The sequence below is a fragment of the Salminus brasiliensis genome, chromosome 11, assembly GCF_030463535.1.
Source record: "Salminus brasiliensis chromosome 11, fSalBra1.hap2, whole genome shotgun sequence".
Lineage (NCBI taxonomy): Eukaryota > Metazoa > Chordata > Actinopteri > Characiformes > Bryconidae > Salminus > Salminus brasiliensis.
The window spans coordinates 12,215,842-12,242,771 of NC_132888.1; the positions used below are offsets into that span (position 1 = coordinate 12,215,842).

Below are 26,930 nucleotides of genomic sequence, written 5' to 3' on the forward strand. Positions count from 1 at the left end.
AATCAGCGCTTTGAAGTTTGATGCTGAGAAAAGGGCAACATTGCTGTGGGAGTGAGAGTCACTGTTGCAGAGTTGAACAGTGCCAGTCAGAAGTTTGGACACGACTGATTTGACTATGCTTTTCATACTCAACAATGTTTTGATTTTATGCAGGGGCGAGGGGTGTTCTTATATGACTCTCTCTTGTTTGTTACAGTGAGCCTGAACCGGTTGGCAGTTTTGTTGCTTTTTTACTTTCTAAAAAAAACAAGTAGTGATACTGATTTTAAAGGTGACCTATACTGGACCACCTTTCCACAAGATAACACCATTCCCTGTGGTCTTAATGAAATATCTCATACAATCAAAACTGGTAAATAATTTTTGCTCACCTGAAAATGTATGGGAACTTGATTAAGGGGAAACTGATTGACTCTTTCTTTGCCATTTTGTGGTTGTGCTATGTGGATTTAATTTTTAACAGGAAATGATTGGAGTTTTATTATCCTTTATATCAGCAGGAAAGTTCATTAAAACAGTACATTTCTGATGATTGTGAATTTATGACCTCAGTGTTTTAACCTTGAACTAGATTCCACAAAGTACATCTAAATCAACACATTAAATTTAACACATTATGGTTTATTAAAAATTGATTCCCTCAACGTCACTAACATCTGATGAATCATCAGTATTCTGTTGGGACATCCTAATCATTTTATACCAAAAAAATTAGGATTGATGGATCTCACTGCCTTCCACATATTTCTCTCACTCTGTCCATCCATCCATCCAATTACATATTTTACAGAAAATATTCCATTCGAACCTGGAAGTTACACTTGATTATTTCTTGTAAAATTCAAATTGAATGTATGAATAAACAGGTAAAAATAATCAATAATATATGTTTGAGTGTGAAAATTGTTTGTTTAATATTTTGTGTATACATTGTGCCTAAAATGTATCATTTATTTATTTATTTATTTATTTATAGGTTTGTTTTTTGGAAAAATAACAAAAGGTCCATCTGAAAGATAAGTCTAAGAAGTGCCTCCAAAACTAAATCATGCAGAATAGGACCCCCTCCTTACAGCTAAAATATTATGTTTTATCTCTTATTTTAAAAAATAGTATTTTTCAGTCGTCGTCAGTTCTGTCTTGCATCATGTTGTTTTATGTTAAATGAAGGATTGAGATATATCTTACCTGTTTTGTTATTTTAACCATTACAATGTATTTGCTAACACTTTACTGCAGGGCAGCATTCATAAGGCTCCGTAAGCCTTATATGAGACATGGCCTAAACCCTTAAAAAGGCTTGTTCTGTCAGAAACTCTTATGATGGGCGATAATATTTATCTGACATTACATCGTGTCAGAACACTTTCTGGGGTAAAATGACAGCACATTGACAGTGGAATTTGTAGCTCAGTTTGTGACTTAGTGAGTGCTAAGTGAGTGGTGCATTTTGTTTTTTACAACTTGACAAATGAGGCTGCAAAATAAACCTAATTTAGCACTTTCCAAAATGTGCATATGATATACTGTTTCTATACACTATATATACTGCTTAAATCATTTATTTAATAATTAAAGCTAACAAATTTAACTTCCTGACTGGCTATTACTGTGTTGTACTTGACTGTCTTTAGGATTCAGTTTCAGTCCATTTAACAGACACTGCACAGTGGTGTTAACCTTAATTTAAACTTCAGTAAAACATTAGAAAGGCTCTTTGCTGCATTCCTTTTCCTTCTTCATTGTCTTTACAATGTGAGGAACAGTATAAATAAAGACAAGCTCGTCATAAGAAGTTTCCAGGGTTCAGAGCTGCATCTTTTTTCAAGGCAGACACACCACCTACACAATGCGCACTCTTGACCTAAACGCAGTCTCCCCTCTGGGCCTTTGCAGGTAACGAATTTGGCCACCCAGAGTGGCTAGACTTCCCCCGCGTGGGGAATAATGAGAGCTACCACTACGCCCGCCGGCAGTTCAACCTGGTGGACACGGATCACCTGCGCTACCACCAGCTCTACATCTTCGACCGGGACATGAACCTCACGGAGGACAAATATGGCTGGCTGGCTGCACCCCCGGTGAGAGACCAATCACTCTCTTTATGTCTCTCTTCCTCTGCTATACCTCTAAAGCTCGCTCACACTCTTATCTCCGCTTCTTTACACCGTTATGTTTTATCCTGTGTCTTTTCTTTATAGCTTTACGGCTGTGTTTGAAAGATAAGACTGTTCAAAAGTTTTGAGTCACTTGTAGTGTTATTTAGCTTTACAGTAGGTTATTACTGCAGTGCCATGAATACTACTACAATGACATTAAATTAGGGTTGCCGCAGAATACCATGGTATGAAATTGATTTCTTATTATACTGTGTACATTTGCTAAATAGTGTTATGTTTGCAATTGAATTCAATTTCAATTTCTTACAATTTCTTACTGTTATCAGAGTTTAAAAGCCAATTAATTAGTCGGTTTATGGAGAAAATAATTGGCAGATTAATCCATAATGAAAATAATCACTACCTGGAAACAGAGTAGTTTAAAAGAGCTCCACCTAGCATACAGCTGTCTCATTTGTTTTTGCAATTCGAGACTTTACATAATGTTTATTAATAAATTGTAATTATTATAATATTCCCTGTTTTCAGTGCTTTAAGGGTCAGTGTATAACTAGAAGAAGAGGAATGTGTATACTGTGATACTGTATATACTGTGAGTCGGTTATGATATGTTAAAAATCTTTACAACCCTACGGTAAAATAAACGCCAGAAAGTATGATGGGTTTTTTAGGCAAAACATACTGTAATTGGAATGTCTTGAATCGCCTGAAGATTCAATCACCAGTTTTTAAAGTACAAGGTTTATTTATTTATTTTTTTTCTACTTCAGTATTCTTCGTCATCTTCTACCTTAAAGAAATGAAAATAGGGTTTTCTTTTGAAACTTTTTTTTAAGCTATTTTGTATCCGGCTAATTATTTTCATTGTGGATTACTCTGCTAATTCAGCATTCAGTTTTTATACCACAGTATACCCAACTACGCTACACTGCTACAACCCTTGTTTATCAGCTTCAGTCATTTTATAATTATCTACAGATCTACTGTTGATCATTCTAGACTAATATTTCTTCCCACTTTACTCTACCCTATTTTTTAAGACTAGTATTAATTATAAATTTGATGACTGTGTATGAATTCATTCCCAAAACATAATTACTTGGGGGGACATTTTGAACAGTCAGCAAGTATTCTACCTATTGGAAAAGCAACCCAGGTTGCTCTTTATGAAGCTGCTTAAGAGAATGCATGTGTAACGCTGCAGCAAGGCACAGGTGGGCTGTCTTGAAGACTGTCAGCAACAAAATGAGTTTTATGTTATTGGAAACAGAATTTCTGAACTTGTGAACAGTGTTTCAGCAGATCTGAACTGCAGTGTACAGCAATATCGTACTAATACTTTGTCCCCACTTTTCATAAAGCTCTCTTTCTGCCTGTCTTTTCTGCCTTTCAGCACCACACATAGTTCTAGACCTCAGTGCAAATGGTATTCCATTCATTTCACTGAAACAAATCAATTTCACACCTTCCCAACAAAGCAGGCACCATTTCAATCGTTTGTTCTTATTTATTTTGCCGCTGCGCTCCTCCGCGGCACGATAACGGCCCCTAACCAGTCAGAACCCGGGTTGCTTTCGCGTCGTAACCCACCACAGAATACAGAGAAGCACATTAAGCCCAGGGCGTCGCAGCATATACAGTAATTCAGGTCTCGTTCCGTCTCCCACCCCCGTGACTCATATTTGAGCAGTGCAGAGCCATGGAGAAGGTATCAGGGATGGAGAGAGCATCTTAGCCTCTCTGCTCACAGCACACTCTCCCAGTCTGCAGTAAATGGGATCATAACGGAGAGCGCGGCGCTGAATTGGCCAGATTAAGAGCCGGGCTGTGTAATTGATTCACTAACACTTTCCTGCTTCCCTGGATGATCCAGGGTGCAGATTACACTCCGCTTCACCTTCATCTGGGGAGCAGAATGACCTTGAGACCTCGCAGGAGTGCAGATGGTAACTGTTGCTGAGTGCATCAGCAGGAAAATGTGGGTTCTTCAAGGTCTCAGTATGAGTGTACAGTTTTGCTAAGGGATGCAAGTGGACAAAAGTATTGGGACACCTGCTCATTCTGTGTTCAGGGGATTAAAAAAGTTCATACTGTCTCTACTGTCCAGGGAAAGCTTTCTGAAATACTTTCCCATACTAAGTACTGCGATCTTTACTCAAAATATGAAGAACTCCATTGTATTGAATTACATTAGTCTTTGTAATGAAACGTGCAGTTAATTAGTCTTCTTTAAGCACCAAGGATATCCACGATACACTCATAAAAGCCTATTGTTTACCACGATAACAAAATTCATCACAATATGATAAAATATTGTCCTATTGCCCAGCTTTACTTATATATATATATATATATATATATTCAGCTTATAAACTATGGACAGTTCCAAATAATAATGTTGCTATTTCAGGTATTTATTTGCAGAAATGATGACAACTGCTCAAAAACAGCTGCTCAAATAATGCAAATAATGCAAGAAAGTATTATAATAATTATAATGCAAAAACGTTATTATTCAAATTTAAACAACAAAGTATTAATATGTGAAATTTGAGTGTTCAAAAATCACTATGGTGAAATAACCTTGACTGCTGATCACAGCTCTCATGTCTTGACAGGCTCTCCAATGGTCTTACACATTGCTTTTGGGTGACTTCATGCCATTCATAGTATTCAAATTCAGGTAACTCTGATTTGTTTGATGACATGCCTGGAATAAAATGGCTGCCAGACGTAGAGATGCAAATGTAAGGAAAATAAATGTACGGAAAATGCTGTATATATGCACTTGAATATATTTCACCACATTATTATAAATATATACATATATTTATATACATAAATGTATGTATATATTTCACCATATTTCAGCATTCTGCCACTCCTACCCCACCACTCAAGCTTAAGTTTTCTGTATGGAAATAAACTAAACAAATATCTCCTTATACTAATGTACCGAAATTTTCCTCTCAAAACATTTTATGAACATTAAATCTCGTGATTATCGGTATAAGCTGTTCGTTAATATTTGAGTTTTGCATTCCAAAAACATTATTCAATGCAAATGAAGGTGTTATGAAGTCCCTAAGCAGCCTTTGAATAAAATGTATTAATAATCTGTAACTAGAATTTTAAGCCTTGAACCAATTACTTTAAGCCTGCTACACTGACATCAAAGCAATCTGCTTATACTCTTTTGTCTATTTTAATAGGTTTGTAGATAAAGCTGAATGGGCAGACACAGTGCCAAAATCTGTAACGAATGAATAATGAATTCTTACCATTCTTCTGTGTCCTTACGGGCAAACAACAAAGTTACAACTAAGTGTGACATGAATAATAACAGGTACAGAGAATGAAGGCACATTCCAGCAGTGTGCAATAAACCAACCAAGACCACCTGAAGGACTATAAAGGTCTCTCCACCTGTGTCCTTCCAGCCAGAGCGCTCTGGGTAACATAAGGAGGAGCCCCTAACACAAATATAGGCGTGCCATATGAGAGATGAAGGTGAAAGCAGGGGGTGGGTGTATTATAAGGGGGTCTTATTAAGAGACTTGCAATGATTCAAAGTGAAATCAAGTAATAGAATAAGGGTTTAAATGCTTTACTGAAAATCAGAATTTTACCCAATGTTCCCTTGGTTTCAGTCCAGCCACTGCATAGGTTACATTGTGTAAAAGATCTAATAGAACAATGAAACTTTGGCAGTACCACACCACCTCATTTACCTAGGACTTGTTTTTCCATATTTACAATAGCAAGAGCTAATAGAGCCACGGAGAGATTCACACAGGTGTCTAATTTGTGAAGGAACGTTCTTTTCACCTCCATTAGCGAGCACCTAGCACCATCCTAATTTGATTTGCAAACAATTTCATGCCCATTTTGGAACATTTGTAAGCTGACTTTAGTATCTGCTATGGTTATCTGAAAGCTTCCTTTTTGTAGGTGATGGGAATTATTAGTAGTGACTAAGGGTGCTTTCACACTAGACCTTTTTTTCCGGGCCGCTTGCTCTGCGAGTTTGGTACATTTAGTCAAGTGTGAAAGCTGTTTTTGAGCCTTCGAGCAGCCCAGAGCAGCGGTGGTCTGGGGTTCGCGTCAAGCTGACTCTGGTCCAGTCTGCTGCAAGAGTGGAAGCTATACCATTCCAGCATTTGCATGTGGTTGCATTGCTTATTTTTTCATGTTTCCTTTGACTTAACGCATACATCGCTGAACAAGACAACTATATTCACCACTGGTGTTGGACACAGATGGAATTTGGCCTTTAAACCATCCTTGCAGTGAACACACACGCATACACACTAGTGATCAAACACACACACTGAATGTGAGCACACATGCCCGGAGCAGTGGGCAGCCATTGCTGTGGCGCCTGAAGAGAATGGGGAGGGAGAAGGGCCTTGCTCAAGGACCCAACAGTGGGGGCATGCCATACCTTTTAATGAACAGTAAAAACAACTCTTTAAAATATGCCCAAATGAGTAAAGTCTATGTGGGGGGGGGGCACACTTCTTTCCAAGTAGTTGGTCTCTGTGATTGATCTTCACTACAGAAACACTGACCTGTCTGTCCAGTGCAACTGTAACAGGGAAAGGGAGCATCACTCCAATGTTTGTGTGTTGACAAGATTCTAAATTCACTCCCTGTTCCACCTCCTTGGATGTTTGGGCTTGGCTAGATATTCAGAGAAATTCCGCAGAGAGCACAATCCTTTATTTTATTGTCTGAAGAAGAGCTATGTCTGGCTGGGTGTTTGGGCAGGGTGGGGGGGGGTGGAGTGGTGGGGGCAGTATCTTTGGAATGGCCGTCTGGCTGAATGTAGAGGAGGGGATGACATGCAGGGGACCCTCATTTTGAAAAGGCCGAGGTGTGTGCGCCGAGCGCTTTGAAGATGAGGCACAGCGGGCTTGAAAGGGCCACAGTGTGGATGTTAACACCACCATGGAATCACACGCACTCTCCCGCCGTGGTGTAAACAGGGTCATCGGACAGTAACTCGGACTACACACCGAATGCCAGCATAGACAATAAATGGCCTGGGGGCCGAATTTTACAGATGGTTTAAAAGCACCTTCATTTTCCTTGGGTGCTCATTCTCATACCCCAGCATTGCGCTGGCCTGATAACCCCCCCCCCCCCCCCCCCAAATCTTATGAAGTCAAATTGGGAAATCTCAAACCTGGTTCCACTTAATTTCCTCCTTTTTTCACATTAAAATACTTTGTAAACACATTTTCTATTATGTCACCAGGTTCTACAGGAGATGAACATTAAGATTTGAATAAAGGAAATAAACTGGTGTTTAGATCAAAGGTGGTATTTACCAAATAATCCTCCAAAGATTAAATCTTTGAACCTCAAAGGCCCCACTTCCAAAATCAGACACAGATTATTTTAAGCCTACTATACTGAAATCAAAGCCGTGTGCTTATATTTTATTTACTTGTTTATCTATTTGAATTGGGGGGGGGGGGGTCCCACTGAGACTTTAATTACTTACTTTATCCTCACTTACAGAATACACATGTTCAACATATGCGGCTCTTCTCCAAAATACCAAGAGCACACAAGATTCAACAAGAGCGGGATTTGATACAGACCAAGTAGACTATTGTGTACAATACACACACGTCCCAGGGATTAAAGGTCTCTGTCCCAATGACTGATTTCCAGCTATTGGATTTTAAGAGGCAACGTATTGGAATGGGTAGCTGAATTCCCGCTATCCATGTAGCAAACAGGCTACATGGATAGCGGGAATTATACATAGCCTATTTGGGGCATCCTACTGTACATAATTCACAGCCAGCCATTACCAGTGTTATGTGGACTCCAGTGGTGTGTCCTCAGCTGTATACAAAACTCTACCCTAATCACAATCTCCTACAAATCTTCTAAAAACCAGATCACTGTATAGAGCCCTTTTATAGAGAAGAGAATTTGTAGTGGTAGTGAACGATTTTAGACATTTCAGAATGCAGTCTGAACATTAGTCTTCCTCAGAGAAGCTGTGCCCAAATCTTCAAACCAAACCACGCCACTGATCATTTGTACACTATATATTATGATGCACTCTGGGATTGTTACTATTGCTGCTACTACTACTAATAAAACATCCTTCTTTGTTGACTGACTCGAGACTAGTAGTAGTTGACATCACTAACGCTCTTGTCACTGAATGCAATCAAATCCTCACAGCAGATGGATGCTCCAAAATCTGTTTTATACTCTTAATTTTGGAGAAATCAATCAATGAGGTGTCTCAATACTTTTGTCTATGGATTGTACTTAAGGTTGTGGTATCTGTAACAGGAAAATGAAGTGGCGTCATTTCACCTCTATTCGCTACCTATTTACACACTGATTGCACTGGAGAATTTTGTGAGCATAAGTGGATGGACTTTTGCCAAACTGATTCCAATGTGCTGGAAAGCCTGTTGTTGTCTGAAATGTACTGAAGCATTGGGAGTTGAACTAAGTGGTCGAGTCCAAACCTAAAACAAACCCTGCCCTAGGCCATTTCCAGCATAACTCTCTACTAACTGTTGACACTACGCAATCCAGTAGGTAGCATTCTCCTGGCATCAGTCAGTCCTGGATTTGTCCATCAGACTGACAGATGGCGAAACATGATTCATCACTCCAGAGAACCACCGTTTCCACCGTTCCTTAGTTTAACAGCACACAAGCTTATGTGTGCTATAAATGCTGTTTTTGTCTGATTCATGTCCCTTTTTTTTCTCCCCTCTTTACCCAGGCCTATGTCACGGCAAAGCATGAGGGAGACAAAGTGATCGTGTTTGAGAGAGGTAACGTCATTTTCATCTTCAACTTCCACCCTGTGAACAGCTACAGCAACTACAGAGTGGCAGTGGGGCCACCAGGAAAGTATCCTTAAATCAGCCTGTATTACATTCACAAGCTGTTTTGTGTGTGTTTGTGTGTGTGTTTGTGTGTGTGTGTATGTGTGCGTGTGGTACAGGGAATTAGAGAGTTACCACTTAATGAGTAACCGCAATCCTATGTCTGTTTACAGAGAGGTATTTGATTGTCACACATTGATGGATGGATTGACCCAACAATTAGCTTTAATTCTGCTAGTTTATTAAATCTGTCCATACAGTACATCCTTAAAACACAGTCTAAACCTGCAATCCTTGCTAATGAACGCAAGCTTCTCGGCTTGTTTGAGTGCCCTGTTTTAAGGAACCTCACTTCCTCATGAAGCAACATTTATGTGGCATTTTTACCTTTTATGTAACCATTTCAAAACCACTCTGATGCTCCACTGACCTGTAACTGGGAGAATTGGGAGAATACCGGAGAATACAGTCGGTCATTGCTACTCCTTGCTTGACATCCAGAGTCATATTTGTGTAAAATCCTATAATCTTACTCCACTGCATCAGTCCACATGATTCTTTCACTTTCAGTGATGATTGTGTATCTTTGAGCTCGCCCAGAAATACCTAGTGTCCTTGGGGAGGCTGAAAGTGCAAATTACACATCTCGATTGTAGGGAGAGCCCAGAAAAAAGAAGTACCAGTTCTCCATAATGCTGCTTTAATTTATAATTAATTTAATTGGGGAGGGGGAGATATATATATATATATATATATATATATATATATATATATATATATATATATATATATATATATATATATATATATACATATAGATAGATTCAGTATTGGCAAAGGCAGTGCTTTGTACAGTGTAAAATGTGCCCGAGGCTGTGATTTTTCTGTTCCATCTGAAATGGTTTAGAAGTAGAACATCAGACCTACCTAGGGCACCATTTTAAGGTGGAGCTTCAGCTTCATGGTTAGCATGATTATGATTTTATGTTGCAGAGGGGTCAAAGGGTCCTCATTACACAGTTTTCATATTACCCAAGTTGATGCATTCAGGAAAAATACCCCAATTGTGTTTGCAACCATCAAGAGCTCGAACTTTGGACTTTGACAGAGTTTACCATGCTTTTTCTGTGTTCTGCCTGGGAGCGCTGTAGATTTGCATTTACCCTGAGTGGCAGCACCTCTTCTTAGCTTCCCCAGCTGTTTGAGCTTAAAGGAGATGTGTGCGCTCCAAATGACATGGAGGAAATGTGGAGAGCGCAGAGGCCACGTTGAATTGTTGTGATTATGAGCGCGAGGAGAAAACATGCGCGCACACACTGGGAAATTCACGGGTCCTCGCAGGGAGTTTGTATTCGTGTTTGTGTGTAAGGTAAAAACGTGCTGCCGTGAGCATAGTGACACTGCTCTGTGAAGGCGAGCAGGAGCAGAGGATCCAATTAGAGCAGAAGACAGATGAAAGTGCCACTCTGACTCGGAGGAGGTAAACAAGGCCGGCCCAGCGAGTCCAGAGTGCTTTTTCATTAAACCTCAGCCTTTCACACGCGCTCTCACACTCGCACAGAAACGCACACATACTCACAAACTTGTATTAGAGAGTGCCAGGGCTCCAAGCAAAGTCATGCAGTCTTGTGTCTTTGGATTGATTTCAGAAGTGTGTGTGTGTGTGTGTGTGTGTGTGTGTGTGTGTGTGTGTGTGTGTGTGTGTGTGTGTGTGTGTGTGTGTGTGTGTGTGTGTGTGTGTGTGTGTAGGTGGAAAGGGCCGTCACCGCTGCCATAAAAAGGAAGAGGGTGCTAGATAGATTGCATCTGCTGATATTGGCCATTTACAGAGAGCTAGAGGGGCTCACACAGACTTCACAGCACAGATCCATGAACTGGATGATAGTTTTGAAAGTGAACTTTTTGGAGTGTCTGCTGATATTGGGCTTTTGGTATGTCTGGATCCAGCACTGCCAGTCTGCTGAAAGCTCTGGTGAGTAAGGCCAGATTCACGTCACTTGTAATTTTCTTTTTGGAGTGTCTGTTTGATTATTTAGCTTAACTTTTTCAACCTCAGTGTTAGATCTCACCTTTCCATTTACTTATAGAGGTAATATGGTTATATGTGTTAACCTTGACACTTGAAACCATGACACTATGCATTTCTTGTACTTTTGGCAAGTAGTTTTGAATTAAATTTTACTTTTATGAGGTTTGTTTGTTGTTGTTTTGTTTTTTTGTTTTTTTGGTTTTTTTTTTACATTTCCTGTCTGAGATGATCGTTTTTCAAATGCACTTCTCAGTAGATTTTTTGCCTATAATGTGGTTTGCCTATAATTCCATAATGTGGTCTGTTCTGCATCCGTCATGATACAGATATGGCCGATGGCTGAACAATATGACTATTTTATTGCTATTGCGATAGTTTTACATAACCTTTTTAAAATAAATACTATGTTCTTTACAAAAGGCATACTAGGGCCTAGTTAATTGGATGTCAAATATTGATTTAAATGAATGAACAAGTTTTGAATGGCAGTTTGCTAATTCTGCATTGAAATACTGTGATACATATTGTGTATCCTAAACATATTCAAGTGTGGTGATGTTATGTATATGTAGTATAACTCATCCCTACATACAAACAAAACATGCTCATTTTACCATCTTGCCAAACTATGGAACCTTATTTAGAAATCAGTAGGAGGCAGTGATTACTTTGTAGCCTTTGTAGGCAGCGGTTAGGAGATATTTTGTCCTATTGCCCTCTATGCCCTCATGTTTATTTGATGTCTTCAATTTACTACTTCAGATCATGCCATAGCATTTTAACAGAACTGGCTTTCACTTCATATTCAGGCTTTCACTGAAATGTAGACGTTGTCATTGTTGATATGGTTATTTAGTCTTTCAGTAATCTATTAGCGATTGCAAGCTCTTAAAGCCTTTATTATGTATGTAGTCCCACACTACGACTGTCCCATCACCATGTTTCACAGCTGAACTGAGAGTTTGGTTTAGGTTTAGTTTTTTCTAGAAATGCACTTATACACATTCATACTGTTAATGGCTGTTATTGTGCAGTTTAGGTTTGTAAGCCTTTTTAATACAAGTAAGCCTGTGCTAATACACAATAGTGAACACCAGTAAAATCAAGATTTTTAGTGAACATTGAACTGATTGACTTTGTTTTGTAGCATCTGCTAACTGTTTTAAACTCTGTAGTGTTTAATTTCTTACAGTCCAGTCTGACTGACCCACCTGACAATTCTGCTCCCAGTTCCTAGACACCACCTAGACAGGAGTAACATTAAATCTTTCTAAATGGATAAAATGGAACAACTATAAATGATGTACTACAAACAAACTGCGTGGTTTTGGCAGTGTGGGCAAAAACTGCAGAAAATGGGCAAAGATTTTTTGGAAGAGGGAAGAGTTTAACTCCTCCTCTTCTGACAGATTAACCAACAAAGTCTTTTAACTGCTGCTGTGTGTGCAGTTGGTTTGCTAAGTTACATTTACAACAAGGCTCTAAGCTAACTCTAAACTCTAGCCAACTGAGCACATAAAAAACTGCTGGGAAATGAGGCTGAGATGCTCTGACAAACAGGAAAGTGGGCAAGACTGTCCTGTTTCACCTGGCACATCCATAGATCAAGTTTATGCTGGAAAGCGGTGATCATGTTGGACATCTCCGTGATGACTTGTTTGCATCCCTGAAGCTTCTTATTCAGTTGGGCAAGATGTTCGGTAATGTCGCACAACATTGCAAAGTCACACAGCCAATTTGGATCTGACAGTTCGGACATGGGTTTTCCTTTACCCTGCATGAAAAGAGCAATGTCTTCCCTAAGCTCAAAAAATTGTTTGAGGACTTACTGAGCTCCTACTCAGCCACCGCACCTCTATATGGTACGGCAAGTCTCCGTGCTCTGAGCCCATCTTCTGCAAGAACAGCTGGAACTGATGGACAACATAATCGGCATGCATTGTGGGAAATGGAGTTTAAGGTCAATGCACGCTTTACAATTAGTGGCGGAATAATTAAAAATTAAGTCTAAAAGCATGCATTGACCATAAACTCCATTTCCCACAATTCATGCCGATTATGTTACCCGTAAATTGACTGCATTAAGCCACAAGATTGCAGTCAATCAGATCTTTTAAGCTCTTGCGGGCCACATCAAATGACACAGCGGGCCACGTTTGGCCCTTGAGTTTGACACGTGCTTTAGAGAATGTGCTTCTAGGAGAGCAGCGGTGCTGAATCTGGTCTGCACTGAGAAATCTTTAGACTTCCTGAAGTCTTTAGAAATCCTGTTGGAACAATTTCCAGTTCTTTGAACTTGGCTCTTGAGGCAGACGACCAAAACTGTGTTTGTTTGTTTTTTTTTTTATAATGCAGGGCAGGTCGATTCTATACCTGAATTGATTGAAGTGACTCCAATTACCCTTTTTGTAAGAGGTCGCTTTCCAAGGGGCTTTCATTTATTGTGAAGCTTCACACTTTTCTTTCCATCAGTGGCCTTGACTGCTTAAACTTGTTGATCAATACAGCCACAGCAATATAAATAATGTTATGTAAGATGTTGAAGTCGGGTGGTATATATATATATATATATATATATAATTATTCATCTGTCTGTCCATGCATATCTTGTGTGTTATTGTATGTTAAGTGAGCAGCTTTACCATACTATACTTTTGTCTGGTGTTTTCTGCTTGTATGTTTATTCTATTTGTTCTTTTCATTTGTAACAGGTGGTTAGAAAGTTAAGAAAATTAGACACCGCTAGCTGACTGTATGACCTCACACAACCTCTCCTCTGCCATTTCTTGTTTTCAGACTTCATCCCTTCTTTAATAAAAAAAAAAAAAAAAAAAAAAACGAGAAGTTTGAGAAGAAAAGTGTTTCCCTCTGAGTTAAGTGCTCCACTATAAAGGCCAGCCATTAAAATTCTGTTGACACCAGCTTTTGACTGGCCCTCAGACCTCCTCCCTTTTTTGTATTATTTCTCTTTCATTCTTTCTCTGTCTTCCATCAGTGGCTGCATTCTTTAGGCGCTTCAGTACATCCAGCTGATTGGAGACTTGTAATTCCCAGTTGGGTATCTGCATGAAAGCGCTAGCTGTCAGGACTGATGTGTTTTTGATAGGACAGCATGGCAGCAGGCTGCTGCGGCAGTGTCAGGTCATCCCCCTCTCATTATCTGTCAGGTACATTTACCTGCACACCACTCCGAATAATTCAGCCATATCAGCAGCTCCTCCCTGAATGTGTAACAGCTAGACCCTCGGGCGGAAAATCAGCAACACGTCACACAACAGCAAACAGTTGTCCGAGTGTCTTAGGAATAACAATGTAATCAATTTGATGAACATCCACCCTTGCGGACGTCAAGATGCATCAGAAGGGGTATAGCTAGGAGTCATGACATCCACTCTGTCCATTACCTGGGACTGGGGAGGCTGTTTGTTGTGTAGAGTGAATGTTGCCTTTCAGTAGTTAGAGATGTTGAGCTCTGTTGTTTATATGAAATGTTTTATTATCTTAACCCAAGGTGTACATTTTGGAGCCATATAGAAGTTCACTTACCATCAGTGAGGAGACAAGTACCAATAACGTACTATGGCACATTGGAACACTATTCTGTTTGTCAGAATATGGTCGGCCTCGCTCAAAAAGACTGTTTTGCTGATAGCATTGCTGGCTTGAGGTCATGAAGAATGAATATAACTGAACAGAGCTACAGATGAAGGGGGTTTTTGTGGGTTTTTAGATGCCGCTGCACAGCGCTAGTAGTTATCAGCAAAAAGCTTCCCTATCCACTTTTCCATTTTGCCAATGAAATACCATCTTTGTGAAATTCAGCCTGGCTAGAACTCAAGACCTGTTGTCTTCACTTAGTCATTCCATTACTTGTAATGCTTCCTGAGGGACATATTCAGAATTTCAGTGTGAGCTGTAGTCACGATCATGAAGATATATATATATATATATATATATATATATATATATATATATATATATATACAAAAGTATTGGGACACCTACAGGAGCTTTTTTACAACATTAACGTCATTAATGTGCAGCTCTAACAGCAGGTTTGGCGACTGTGATGTACAATGCACCTCATCAGCCTCCACTTTGTAGAGGAGTTGCTGTGATTCCTAAACACTTCCACTTTTCAATAATACCACTCGCAGTTCATGGTGGAATACGTAGGAGGGAAGACGTTTGTGTGTGTAAAGGCAGGCTGCATGGCTATGTGCTTGATTTTATATGTCAGTGGCAATAGAACAGAATGAAACACCTGAATTCAATGATTAAGAGGTGTCCCAGTACTTTTGTCCATACATTAATGCTTCAGAATAGGCATCCTTGCAGTCACCTCCATGTCTTTCTCAGAATTGCAGAACAAACCGACTCTATAGACTCTAACAGTCTTCTTTCCTCAGTAAGCCATCATTGATTTCAGCTCTTCACAGGTGGCGGTGGCTGTGTCTGGCTGCAGAGCCATGCATCTGTAAGGGCTAACAAAAACCATAATTGCTAAAAGCCTTGAACTGCCAATTCTGGGCTGGAATGCGTTCATCAGCAATAGCCTAATGAAACTTTGAATTCCTGAACGCACCCTGGCATACACGCCGTTGCAGGTGTTTTGGTCCAGGAAGACATGGTGATGCAGCTGGCCTAATGGGAATGGGCAATATTGATCAATGCAAGATGCTTCCTTTTCATAGACTTGTATATATCTCTCGGGTCTTATGCCTTTCTTGCTCTCAAACACGCTCTCTCTTTCTCACGCTCAGCATTGTTTTGTTTTGTTTTTTGTTTTTTTTGTTGTTTTTTTTTTGGGGGGGGGGGGGTCTCAGCTGGCATGTCTGTACGAATCCACAGAGAGCAAAGCTGATGTTCTGCAAGCCAGCGTTTTCCCTCTTCACATCTGGCTCTCTCCTCGGTAGCTGCAACATCAAATGCTCTTAACAGCCATCACTAAGGCTGTCATCAGTCTGAGGAAACAAAACCTCGCTAGTCTGGCATTTCTTAAAGAGGCAAAAACATTTTTCAAAGCTTGTGGTCAGCATGCTTTTGAACATGGCTTGTCATTTTGAGTAATTGGTGTTGATCTGTATGTTTGTGTAAGATCAAATTTGGCTCTGTGTCGTATTTAGAGATAACAGCTCTGAATATCGTTGGTCTTAAAGGAGCCCTAGAAAGTCGAACTGTGTTTGCTTTGGCAAAGTTGAATAATTACAGATCAGTACGTGGAGCTGATGTATCATGGACCTTACATAGTCAACAGAAATTCTGACATTATTAAATGCTGAAAAATTGGTCTGTTTCAAACCCCCAATATTAACAGGCTTGAGTCTTTATATTTATGCCCCCGAAAAGTACAAACACCCAGCCCAACAAAGCAGTAAAATATGATGGCGGCATCCGTAGAATATGGTGTTTTAGATATTAGATATCACCTCCAGACTCTGCTAGTTATAGGAATAAGGGTTTCTTTGTGAACCAGGTCTTGTGACCACAGCTTTTCCAGTGCCATTGTCCACAGAAGGGGAGCTCAAACTCCGCACATGACAAAGCGAGGGGGGTATGCCGAGATCCGTGCTTTGCAATCTCTCCTCTAATTTCCACTCCCTGGAAACCAAGTACATTTGCTTGCTATTTACACATCGAAGAACATACTTTCATTCTTTGTCACCACCTGGTGGAGTTTCCCCCCCTACCCTAAATGCTGTCAATCAGTTGCTGAGGTTATGACTGAGATACAAGGCTCCTGTACATACAAGCCTAAAACCACCAGTCAGCATCATGCAAACTGCTAGCCCAAATTATCAAGCTTGCCTCAAACTTTTGGTGAGGTATTCAGTCATTTCAAACAGACATCATTGTGTGACCTGTGACATTATCTCTGGAAATGGAGACCCTAAAATACATCAAGCTTTATTGCTAGCAATTTTACATAATGGTGTGTCATTCCATGTCAAAAGACACACATAAGCAAGTCACAGTTTGAAGAAAGCGATGCAGTGATTCAGGCATGTGTAATGCTATGTGGTTTTATGGGGTAAGGGGGGAACTAGGCTTGATTTTTCACAGCACTGTTGCTTAAAGCCACTGACGGAGCAAGCAGACTGTCAGCTGCCAAAACAGTTGGGTGGTCAGTGGTTGACATTGGCCGTAGCTTGAGTGGCATGTCCTACAACATTGGCTCTAGTCGGTCCTTGTCAGCACTGTTTTTGGCCGCTTGAGCATGTTGAATCCGTGCCCAAGGAGAGAAGCAGACGTTGCTCTTCAGAGCACTGACACCCAGTTACGCACAGAATCCTGTAGCTTTAAATTAGAACCAAGTAGTATTTGAATATCTCATTTTAGAGCCGTTTCCTTTCTTGCAGCTGCATCATTTGCACAAACAATCTTACTAGCTGACCTGGAGTGAGAAATAAGGACTTGATATCTGTAATGCACCTAACATAAACATATACATTGTACATAGACATCTGCTCCTGCAGGGTTGCTTTTGAAATCAACGGTAATAATAGGGAGTTTGTTTACCTCTTGCTGCAGTTACAGCCTGTACTCTTCTGCAAAGGCCATACAATAGATTTTGGAACATTTGATGGCATTCAACCCTGATGGCATTAGTGAGGTCAGGTACTGATATGGACAATTAGTAATAAATCAAAAATGCCACCCAGACTTATCCCAAAGGTATTGGATGAAGCTCCAGCATTCTAAAGACCTCAGTTCCACTGCTCCACATCCCAGTGCTGCAGGGCGTTATACCCCTCTATCTACTTGGTTTGGCATTGGTTATGGTGACCGTAGACTCATGTGTGGCTACAGAGCATCCTTTTTTAGTGCCGAAGCTTTTCTATGCTGATTATGCAAGCTGTACATGCCCAACTAAAAGCCTGTGTCTGTAACAGTTGCCACGTAAAGTAGCTGAACCCCACTCCTTAAAAACTCCTTTTTGTATGTGTAGTGTATTATTTGTGCAATGAAATTATAAGTCGCCAAACAGAGGGCAGCTGTGGCCTAAAAATTGGCTTGAGACCAAAAGGTCGCTGGTTCAATTCCCAAGGCCCCAATTAGGTCATCTAACCCCCAGTTGGTTCCCCCAGCACTGATATGATGGCAATAATAGGAGCTTAATCTTAACTTTAAGTGAGTGATATTATAATAATGTTTACATTAACACGCATGAAGCCAGTGGCGCAGAAAGTTCAAAACCGATTTCATCCTTTCAGGGCACACTCATTAAAGCACTGCTTAGCTGTGCAGCAGAACACTCTACAGAAATGATTTCAAGTTCAAGTCCCGGCAGCACCGTGATCCTCCGTGGTCAGGGGGATTTAAGGATGAGGATGCATAATAAGGGATTTTTAGAGCAGCAAGAACCAACTTCAGCACTGAATTCTCTAAAACTCATGGGGAGCTTTGAATGCCGCGACCAACAGCCAGCGAGAAAAACACAAAGATAAGAGTTTGGAGGCAGTGAATATTAATTTAAGATTAATTTCACTCAAAACAAAAAACAAAATATCCTAATGTGAATAACTACATAATAGCCAAGTTCGAAGGATGTAGCCACCATGTGTCAAGCCACATGCAGATATTGAATGAATAACCCCCTTAAACTGTGTATGTAGAGACACATTTAGTGCATAATGTAGTGAACAAAAGCTTAAATTTAATATAGATGCTAATGTTATATGATTTACGTTTAAATTTTGCAGGTCTTTTTTGTTTTCATACTATTTTTAATAATAACAATAATAATAATAATAATAATAATAATAGATAAATAATAGTATAATTATGATCAATCCGAAGATTAATAACCTTAAGTGTAGTGTAGGCCTGGACACTATGAGGAAAACCAGCATGCAGACATACTGGAGCATCATTTTTGCCATATATTTCTAGTGATATTTCACTGAACAAATCAAATAAAGACCAAATTATATATTCCTGAAAAAGTCAATCATATTGAATCTCTCTCCCTCACTCACTCTTTTGCGCTCGCTCTCTCTCTCTCTCTCTCTCTCTCTCTCTCTCTCTCTCTCTCTCTCTCTCTCTCTAACAATATGCCCAAAATATCCAAACAAATGATGTTTGCTCTGTCAGGAAGACAATTCAGTGCAAACAGGAGCTTGATGGGAGTGAAGGGAGGAGAGCAGGAGAGAAAGGAAAGGCAAGGCGTTTTTTTTTTTTTTTTTTTTTTTCTCTCCACCCTTCTTCTTCTCTTGTCCTCCTTTGCCGAAACAATACACAGAGCAACACTTCGCTTTTAATCATCGCTATCAAAGCCGACAAGCAGGCAGTAAAAGGCGAGCGCTCTCCAGCTCCGGGGCAGAGTGGGAGAGAGGCTTTTTGAGGATCACACCAAGACCCCTGCGCTCGCCCATGGGGAAAGGAGGTTATTATTCAAGCAGCCAATTAGACGCCTGCCTGCGTGTTTGTTACAATGCACAACTGTTTAAACCTCTGAGAGACAGAGGTAAACAGGGGGAGGAAAAAAAAAAGATGGGAAAGAGAGCAAGAGACTCCTCAGAGCTCAGCAGTTCTCCTTTTTCCTCTGCGAGTCTCAAGAGTAGAGTGACATACACAAATGTAGCTGATCTAGTCATTGAAACAGCAAGAATTGGCTAGTTTTTAAATATATACTCCAGATAGAAAAAAAAACAGCTGTTTCCATTGGATTGTTTAATTCTGTTTACATTTATCCACCTGTTTAGTCTACAGCAGTTTAGCCCCGCCCATCTGCGTTCACATTATAAGGAGGGTTGCCTGGCCACAGGGCAACCAATCAGAATGAAGGTTGTTTATATGCATCGGTCTTAAAGGCACAGTTCCAAAAATCCTAAAGCTGGCATCATGCTAGGTATTTGCAGTTGGTGTCCCCTTGAGAAATGGCCTTTTTTTGTCACACTACCAACCATAAACAGACACCAGAAGGAGTAAATACATTAAAGTGAACCTAGTTATGCCACACTGTGTTTTACTCATTCAAGGTGGGCAGCAGTGGGGTGATTAGCAATTAGTACGCTAGCTAACTCACTCACTACAAACATCAAGTGAGCTTAATTATACCAGATGGTTGTGTGCTCGCTACAGTACTGTGCATCACATTTGAGTTTAAGAATCAAACAAACTGTTTGTACGTGTAACTACCATGATTCTGGCTGTGTGTCTGCTCTCTTCAGCTAAGGAGCTAACTTGAGGGCGATAAGCATACTGGTTAGCACTGGTGTGCTTCTTTACTAGTTTATTTAAAGGGGGATGAAACATTTGTAGTTAGACATGGCTTTGAATTTGTGAGTTCGCCAAGTTTACCAAAGTTTAGCTTGACGCAAAGTTCTGTGTGCAAAAGCATATTTATGCTGGAGGTTTCCAACGCAAGACGAGACAACACAAGCATATTCACCATTTGTGTTTAATGCACAACTGGATTTTGGCCTCCATCTTTAACCCATCCGTGCTGTGAACCCACACATACACAAAGGTGATCAAACACACACTGTGGCAATGAACACACGTGCCCGGAGCGGTGGGCAGGTTTTGCTGCATTGCCCAGGGAGCCGAGAAGGTGAAGGGCATTGCTCAAGGGCCCAACAGCGGCGGCTTGCAGAGCCTGGGTATTGAACCAACAACCCTGTCATCCGCAAAATCCGTGATGTATCGTAAGGATACAGTATCGTGGTGATTATCATCAATCATCAAAACATTTGCTTGAAAGTTGGCTGAAGAGATTGGAAAATGGTTATGTAAAAATAAACTACAACTGTTTCCGTGAAACCGAGCACAGTGCCCTGCGTTGAGCTTGGGAATGAAATACAAATGGTCTCTTCAAAGCAGGCATGATTACCAGCTTTCAGATAACTCTATTAAACTATGAGCAGGCAGCTCATGGTATTTAAAAAATTTAGCAAAAGAATAGATTAAACCAAAACTGCTGCATCATATTTTCAAGGCTATCAACTATTTTTCATAATAATTAAGCTTGGGATTCATATTTTAATATCTAGTATGTCAGCTTTATTCAGCATTATCTCTGCACAGCTTTGAACCGAAGACAGCTTGTCTAGTGTTGCCAGCTTTGACGTGAGAAAGCTGTATTCTTTCAGTTCTGAGCACAATGCTGGGGAAAGTTCGCAGGAACATCAGTTTCTCAGCAAAACTGATTTCCAGTTTTCTCCAAAGCATCCTCGCTTTGTTCTTTTATAAGTCATATTTTTATTTATTTATTTATTTATTTCATTCCGGTCATGAGTCTAGGCAATTACTTTTTTAATATTTAATTTAGTCAGTGTAGCGCAGACAGATTGTGCGTGTGTGTGTTTGGTGTTGTTTGAAACAGTTTTTGATGGAATACATTATTAATATATTGAAATGGATAAATAATTCTGCCTGAAATTGGCTGTGTGGTGTCTCGTCGGTTTTTGGTTTGCATGTTTATTTGCAGTGTGTGTATCGTTGCCTCCAAGGAGCACTGTATAATCACAGCCGCTGATGTGCCATACAGTGCTGCATCCAAAAGAGGGTGATGACTTCTCAATTAGTGCACATCTAAAACATTCCACAACAAATGTTCAGGATTGTGTGTGTATGTGTGTGTGTGAGGGGGTCAATTTAATGTTAAATGCTAGATGCATCTGTTTAAATTTAGAGGTCTCCTACATCTGGGGAATGACCTTGACCAGGATTTTGGAAAGGTATGGGTGGGTGGTATGGATGGGTTCAGAAAAAAACGGAATAGAAAATAATTTTGAGTGCTTTATACATTCAGTACGTATGCCTGAACAATATCCACACAGATTCACTTGGTGTGTAATAACGTGGCAGTTCATCATCCCGTAAAATTCAACATATTTACTGTAAGGCCCCATTTCTTGCGTTTTCTCTCTCTCTCTCTCTCTCTCTCTTTCCCCATGGAATTCCTTAACCCAGCTCGCTGCAGATACCGAATCAAGCTAGACTCCGATGAAGTCCAATATGGAGGTCATGGAAGACTGGACCACAACACGGATTTCTTCACTGAGCCCGTCCCGTTTAATGAGCAGCCCAACTCAATGCAGGTAAACTCCTCGTCTGTAAAGTCTGATCAGGTCATAGTGTGTCCATCAGTGGAGCACATTCTTACCTGTAGTCATCTCCAGGGTGATGAATGAACTTCTAGGAACGAAGCTGGGGTTAAATGAAGGGCTGAATGATTTTGTTTTTATATCATAAATCCCAGGTTAAAGAGAACAGTTTTTCAGTCACACGCTGTAATTTTAACTATAGTATATATTATTAATCCTCTTTATCTTTATGAAGCATTAAGGGGTAAATGTAACCTAATGGCACAGAGCTTGTGAACTCCCTGTATACTGTAAGTCCAGTAAAAGACTAATCAGAAGCAACCAAACTGTGTGCTGAATACTTGACAAAACGACTAAACCGAGGTTGCCAGGGTTTGCATTTTTCCCACCTTATTAAACTCATTTGGAAATGCATTCGCGGTGAAAATGATATTTTTGTTGTTATTGTTTGTTGTTTTCTAAATTTTCTATGGCTGCCAAAAGGGTACTCTGACTGCAGACTGTAGAAAATGAAAAACAAGCCATCTTGAATGAATAGCTATTGATCCTGGTGCTGAATAGCTGGCAACCGAAGGGGTACAGTAATGGTGGCAGAACAAAGAGCATGGTGTGTTTTTATAGCATGTCCTGATCGTTCTAACCTGAATGGTAGACAGGCATGCATGATACATTTTACAAAGAAAGTCAGTAAGGGTATTGCTAGGTGTTGGGAGTGAATATTATAACTATATAATAGTTATATAATGTTATTTGTATGCCATACACTGATCAGCCATAACATTAATACCACTTGCCAAACATTGATTAGGTTCCCCTTGTGCCACCACAACAAATCTGGGAATTTGAGGCATGGACTCCACAAGATCTCTAAGGTGCCCTGTGGTATCCGGCACCAAATCCTTCCAGCAGCAAGTCCTGTTTACTGTATTTTTACAATACTTTGAACAGAATTTGAGATAAAGGAGAAAAATGTTGTCTCTAACCACAGTGTTGCATGATCTACCAATGAGACTAGAGCGAGAAGACCGGACACAGCCGCGCTGGAGTGGGTGCAGTTTAGTTGTTTAGCAAAATGAATAGAATGCCTACATTTTAAATTCCCATAGTTAAGTATTGTGAGATCGGCTGTGACCGAAATGATCCCTTTTTACATTTGAAGCATTAATGAGTACATCAGCCATTTTTTTCCCGGAGTGGCTGAATCGTAAAATGGAACGTGATTTTGGGGGACAACAATCTCCCACAGTGCACTCGTAATTTATAGTAAACATTGGCGATTACTAAATCAGCTGGATGCGCACCAAAATGCTTTGAGTGGCTCTACTATGCTATACTAACTGACAGTGGAACGAATTGGAGCCGACATTTGTTTATATAAGTGATGGTTAAGAGCAGCTTGTGTGTATGGAAACACTGCTCAGCCACTCACATGTTTGTTTATGTGACAGGAACTGATGCATGTTGATTAATTAGTAAGTGTGTGAATTCACTTGTGTTTCTACCTGGTAAACTACATATCCCTCTCTCCCTATATAGCACAGTACTAATGAGGGAGTAGGGGGTCCATTTCAGTCACATTCAGTGTGGTGTTACACTGTTATTTGTTTATTATTGTCATTTTTAAGCGCCTTATGACTAGGTATTTAACTTAACTAGTGCATCTCCCACTCGTTCCCAGTTCCCAGACTGTAAGAATTGCTTACCGTCGTTTCAGCAGCAGGTCTCGTATAGCTGTATACATTTCAAATGAGTGTTCCCTTTCCTTCCTTAGAATATTTAAACATAAAGCATTGTTTGCCAAGTCCCTTGCTAGCTGCTTAACATGCTAGCTTCGTCTACTGAGTTAAGGCCTCAGATTTTGCATAATTTCTTGGACCAGGCATGCCCAAGCAATTATATTAATTGTACACCTATTTGAGGACACAGAGACTTCTGAGGTGGCATGAATATGGAGTTGTGTGCTTTAGTGCATAACATTGATTTAGTTTGCTAACTTGTTTTATGTGCAAATTGGCTCAATGGCATGCACTAAAACCACAGCAGTCACCAAAAGTTTAACAACGGCAACTGCAGAGACTGTGATAAAGGCAGGAAATAAAATTTTATGCAAAAGCGACCCCTTTAAGAATCGTATTTTAAGGCCTCGTCTGTAATAAAGCCCTTATCACAGCAGTAATATATGGGAATCAAGTCTAACACTGTCTGGGGAAAGTCATAGCTCAGCTAATCTGATTCATATTCCCCTATCAGATAAAGCAGGCTCTCTTTTTCTTTCTCTCGCCCTCTCTTTCCCTCTCTCGCGCTCTCTCTCTATCCCGAGGTTGAAGGCTTTTTTACATTGTGTATTTTATTTCCAGGGGCCTGATTGAAATTAAGTGCATAGCGTGAAATTTAAACCCCTCATTTCCAGTCTGTGGCTTTTGACGCACGGCCCCTGTGTCTCCACCCGTTCTCAAGGCCTCCTCCTTTTTTTCTTTTTCTCCTCCTCTCTTCTCCTCTCTTCCCCTCTTTTAACCTTGGGGCCTGCAAAAGCTTTAGATAGAGCTATAAAAAAAAAGTGAACAAGCTCTTCAACTTTGCTGACTTTTATACGTAAGCAGTATGATGAGAGCCCAGCTCGAGCAAATGGCTTTGCGGGAAAGTGACGAGGGGCACTTTTGACATTTTGTTTGTCTGAGTTCAGTTGTGTAATAGCCAGAGGAATTCTTGGTACAACGTGGGCGCTGACATACGGTGTGAGAAATGTTGCATGTGTTGATGCTGTGATTGACGGGGCATCTGTGTGGTGATGCTCTTCTGATGTCTTTTCTGCCATGATCTTGCAGTGTGAGATGCCTTAAGGTGATGTACAGCTGGTTTCTGATATTGGGCTTCATTCACAGCACCAAAACCAAGCCTATAACAAGTAAATGGGGCTAAAAGCATGGGGCAGAGAAACAAGAAGCTGTAGGCAGAGTTACCCCATGTTAGTTATGCATTCAGTAAGTCAGCGAGCAGAACATCCTTTATCCATGTAAGGCTCAAATTACTAAGGCTTAAAGTCCTATCATTTAGCAGATATTTATATAGTAGGAACAATTGATTTCTGAGCTGCTCTGAGGCATCTTGACAATCCGCATTATTTATGAACTGGATTATTTTCATGCTATTAAACTTATAAAACTTTATAGTGAGCAAAGCAGGCTGCGAAGATGATCCTCTGGGGCTTCACCAAGAAGAGAGAAGCAAGCTCAAGGTCTTTGACAAAAAATAGAAGCAACACTCCAAACTGATTTACAATTCAGTCTGTAAGCAGTTGGACAACAGTTTGTATTCAGCACTGAAACACTCCAAAAAAATAATAAAATGTTGAATTTACCTTAAAGTGCTTCAACACATCGTTGCTTATTAACTTCTAAGATACTTCATTGAACAATATGTGCTCGGTGAATTCAGGTAAATTAAGCAGAACTTCTCATTCTAATTACCTGGACTAAATGTTTTTATGTATTGCTAATCATTCAACCTGCTACACTAAATTCTGAGCAGTGCCTTAGAAGAGCCACTTTTGGATCCATAAAGAAGCGTGTTTGTTGTAAAGATGTGTAAATGTGACAACCCTTGAAGACAAGTGGATCTTTTAAACCTTTTAAAGCTGGGGTGTCAAACGTGAAGCTCACGTGTTTGAACCGGTCCGATAAAGGTTCTAATCCAAGGTAGAATCCCAATGTTCCCAAGAGTGACTATTTGAGTTCAGACTCTTATTAAAAGAAATACACTCTCCCTAAACCACACTGACCAATAACCACGAACAGGGAGAAGGCAGGCAGCAGAACCAATCAAAATCTCTATTTCAGCTGGAGGTGGAACAACAGAAAGGCAAACCAACGTCTTTGGTCAAACTCTGAGGCAGAACCAATCACAAGCTTCATTTCAGGGCAGGAATGTATTCATAAACTGATGCCATGTTAAGCATTGAGAGAACTCCCATTTATATCTCGATCAGTGCCCGCGCTTCTCGTTTGAGCCAGTCAAAATGATCATTTTAGGAGGGGAAAGACAACACAGTTATATTCTAAGGCTGGGCCATTCAGAATCTAACTTTTGGGGAGGGGCGGGACTCCATAACACAGAACTTGTTCTCCAGCTCTGCAGGGTTAAAACACTGAACACTGACTCTGTTCAACGCCCTTAAGCTTGGCACAGCAGCCAGAGATTTTTTCTCAGTAATGCTCTGTGGGAAAACTTCCGTACAAGAAGGACATTTTTTTTGGACATAGGACACAGTTCTGTGTATAACTCCTTCAGATCAGGGGGTCGTAAATAATTGGACTTTTTAATATAATCTTGACCAAAGCTGAACGTTGAGTACTTTTGCAGTTGATCACTGCCTGAAATCTGCAACCACAGACATGGCTAGACAGTGCTAATGTTCCCTGGTGATGCTCTGCTAGGTCTCTAATGCAGCTATTATCAGTGTGTGTGCCTGTTTCAGGTCATGCTTTTTGCCCTCAGTGTTGCCTTCAGTAATGTTTGCTAATGCTTAATGTAGGTCTGGTTGGGGGATTGATCTGGGCAGCCAAGAAGTTTACAATTTTTGGCCTTGAAAAAAAGTCAGTTGCATTAATAATGTGGTTGAAATAAGCAGTCTGTTTAGGTGTGTTTTAAATATTATATTATATAATATTTATGTATTGCTGTAAGGTCATCGTCATGCAAAAACCTTTTTTTTTTTTTTTACTTTTCTACTTTTGGACATGATTTGAATCTGCCAGTTAAGACTAAGTAAATAAAGAGTAAATAAAATGCAGAAGAACAACTTAAAACTGTCAAACCAAAAATGTTGAGTCTCCATAATTGTAATTTATGGAAAACACAT

General features: G+C 40.1%; 1 protein-coding gene across 1 annotated transcript in view; it reads left to right on the top strand.

Annotated features, from left to right (window-relative positions):
- gbe1b (glucan (1,4-alpha-), branching enzyme 1b) overlaps nucleotides 1-26,930 on the top strand; it is a 128,310-nt gene that overhangs the window by 84,695 nt on the left and 16,685 nt on the right. The window contains exons 13-15 of the mRNA XM_072691768.1: nucleotides 1,897-2,081; nucleotides 8,887-9,017; nucleotides 21,949-22,066. Coding sequence (XP_072547869.1) covers nucleotides 1,897-2,081; nucleotides 8,887-9,017; nucleotides 21,949-22,066 — 434 coding nt within the window. The remainder of the gene's footprint in view (nucleotides 1-1,896; nucleotides 2,082-8,886; nucleotides 9,018-21,948; nucleotides 22,067-26,930) is intronic.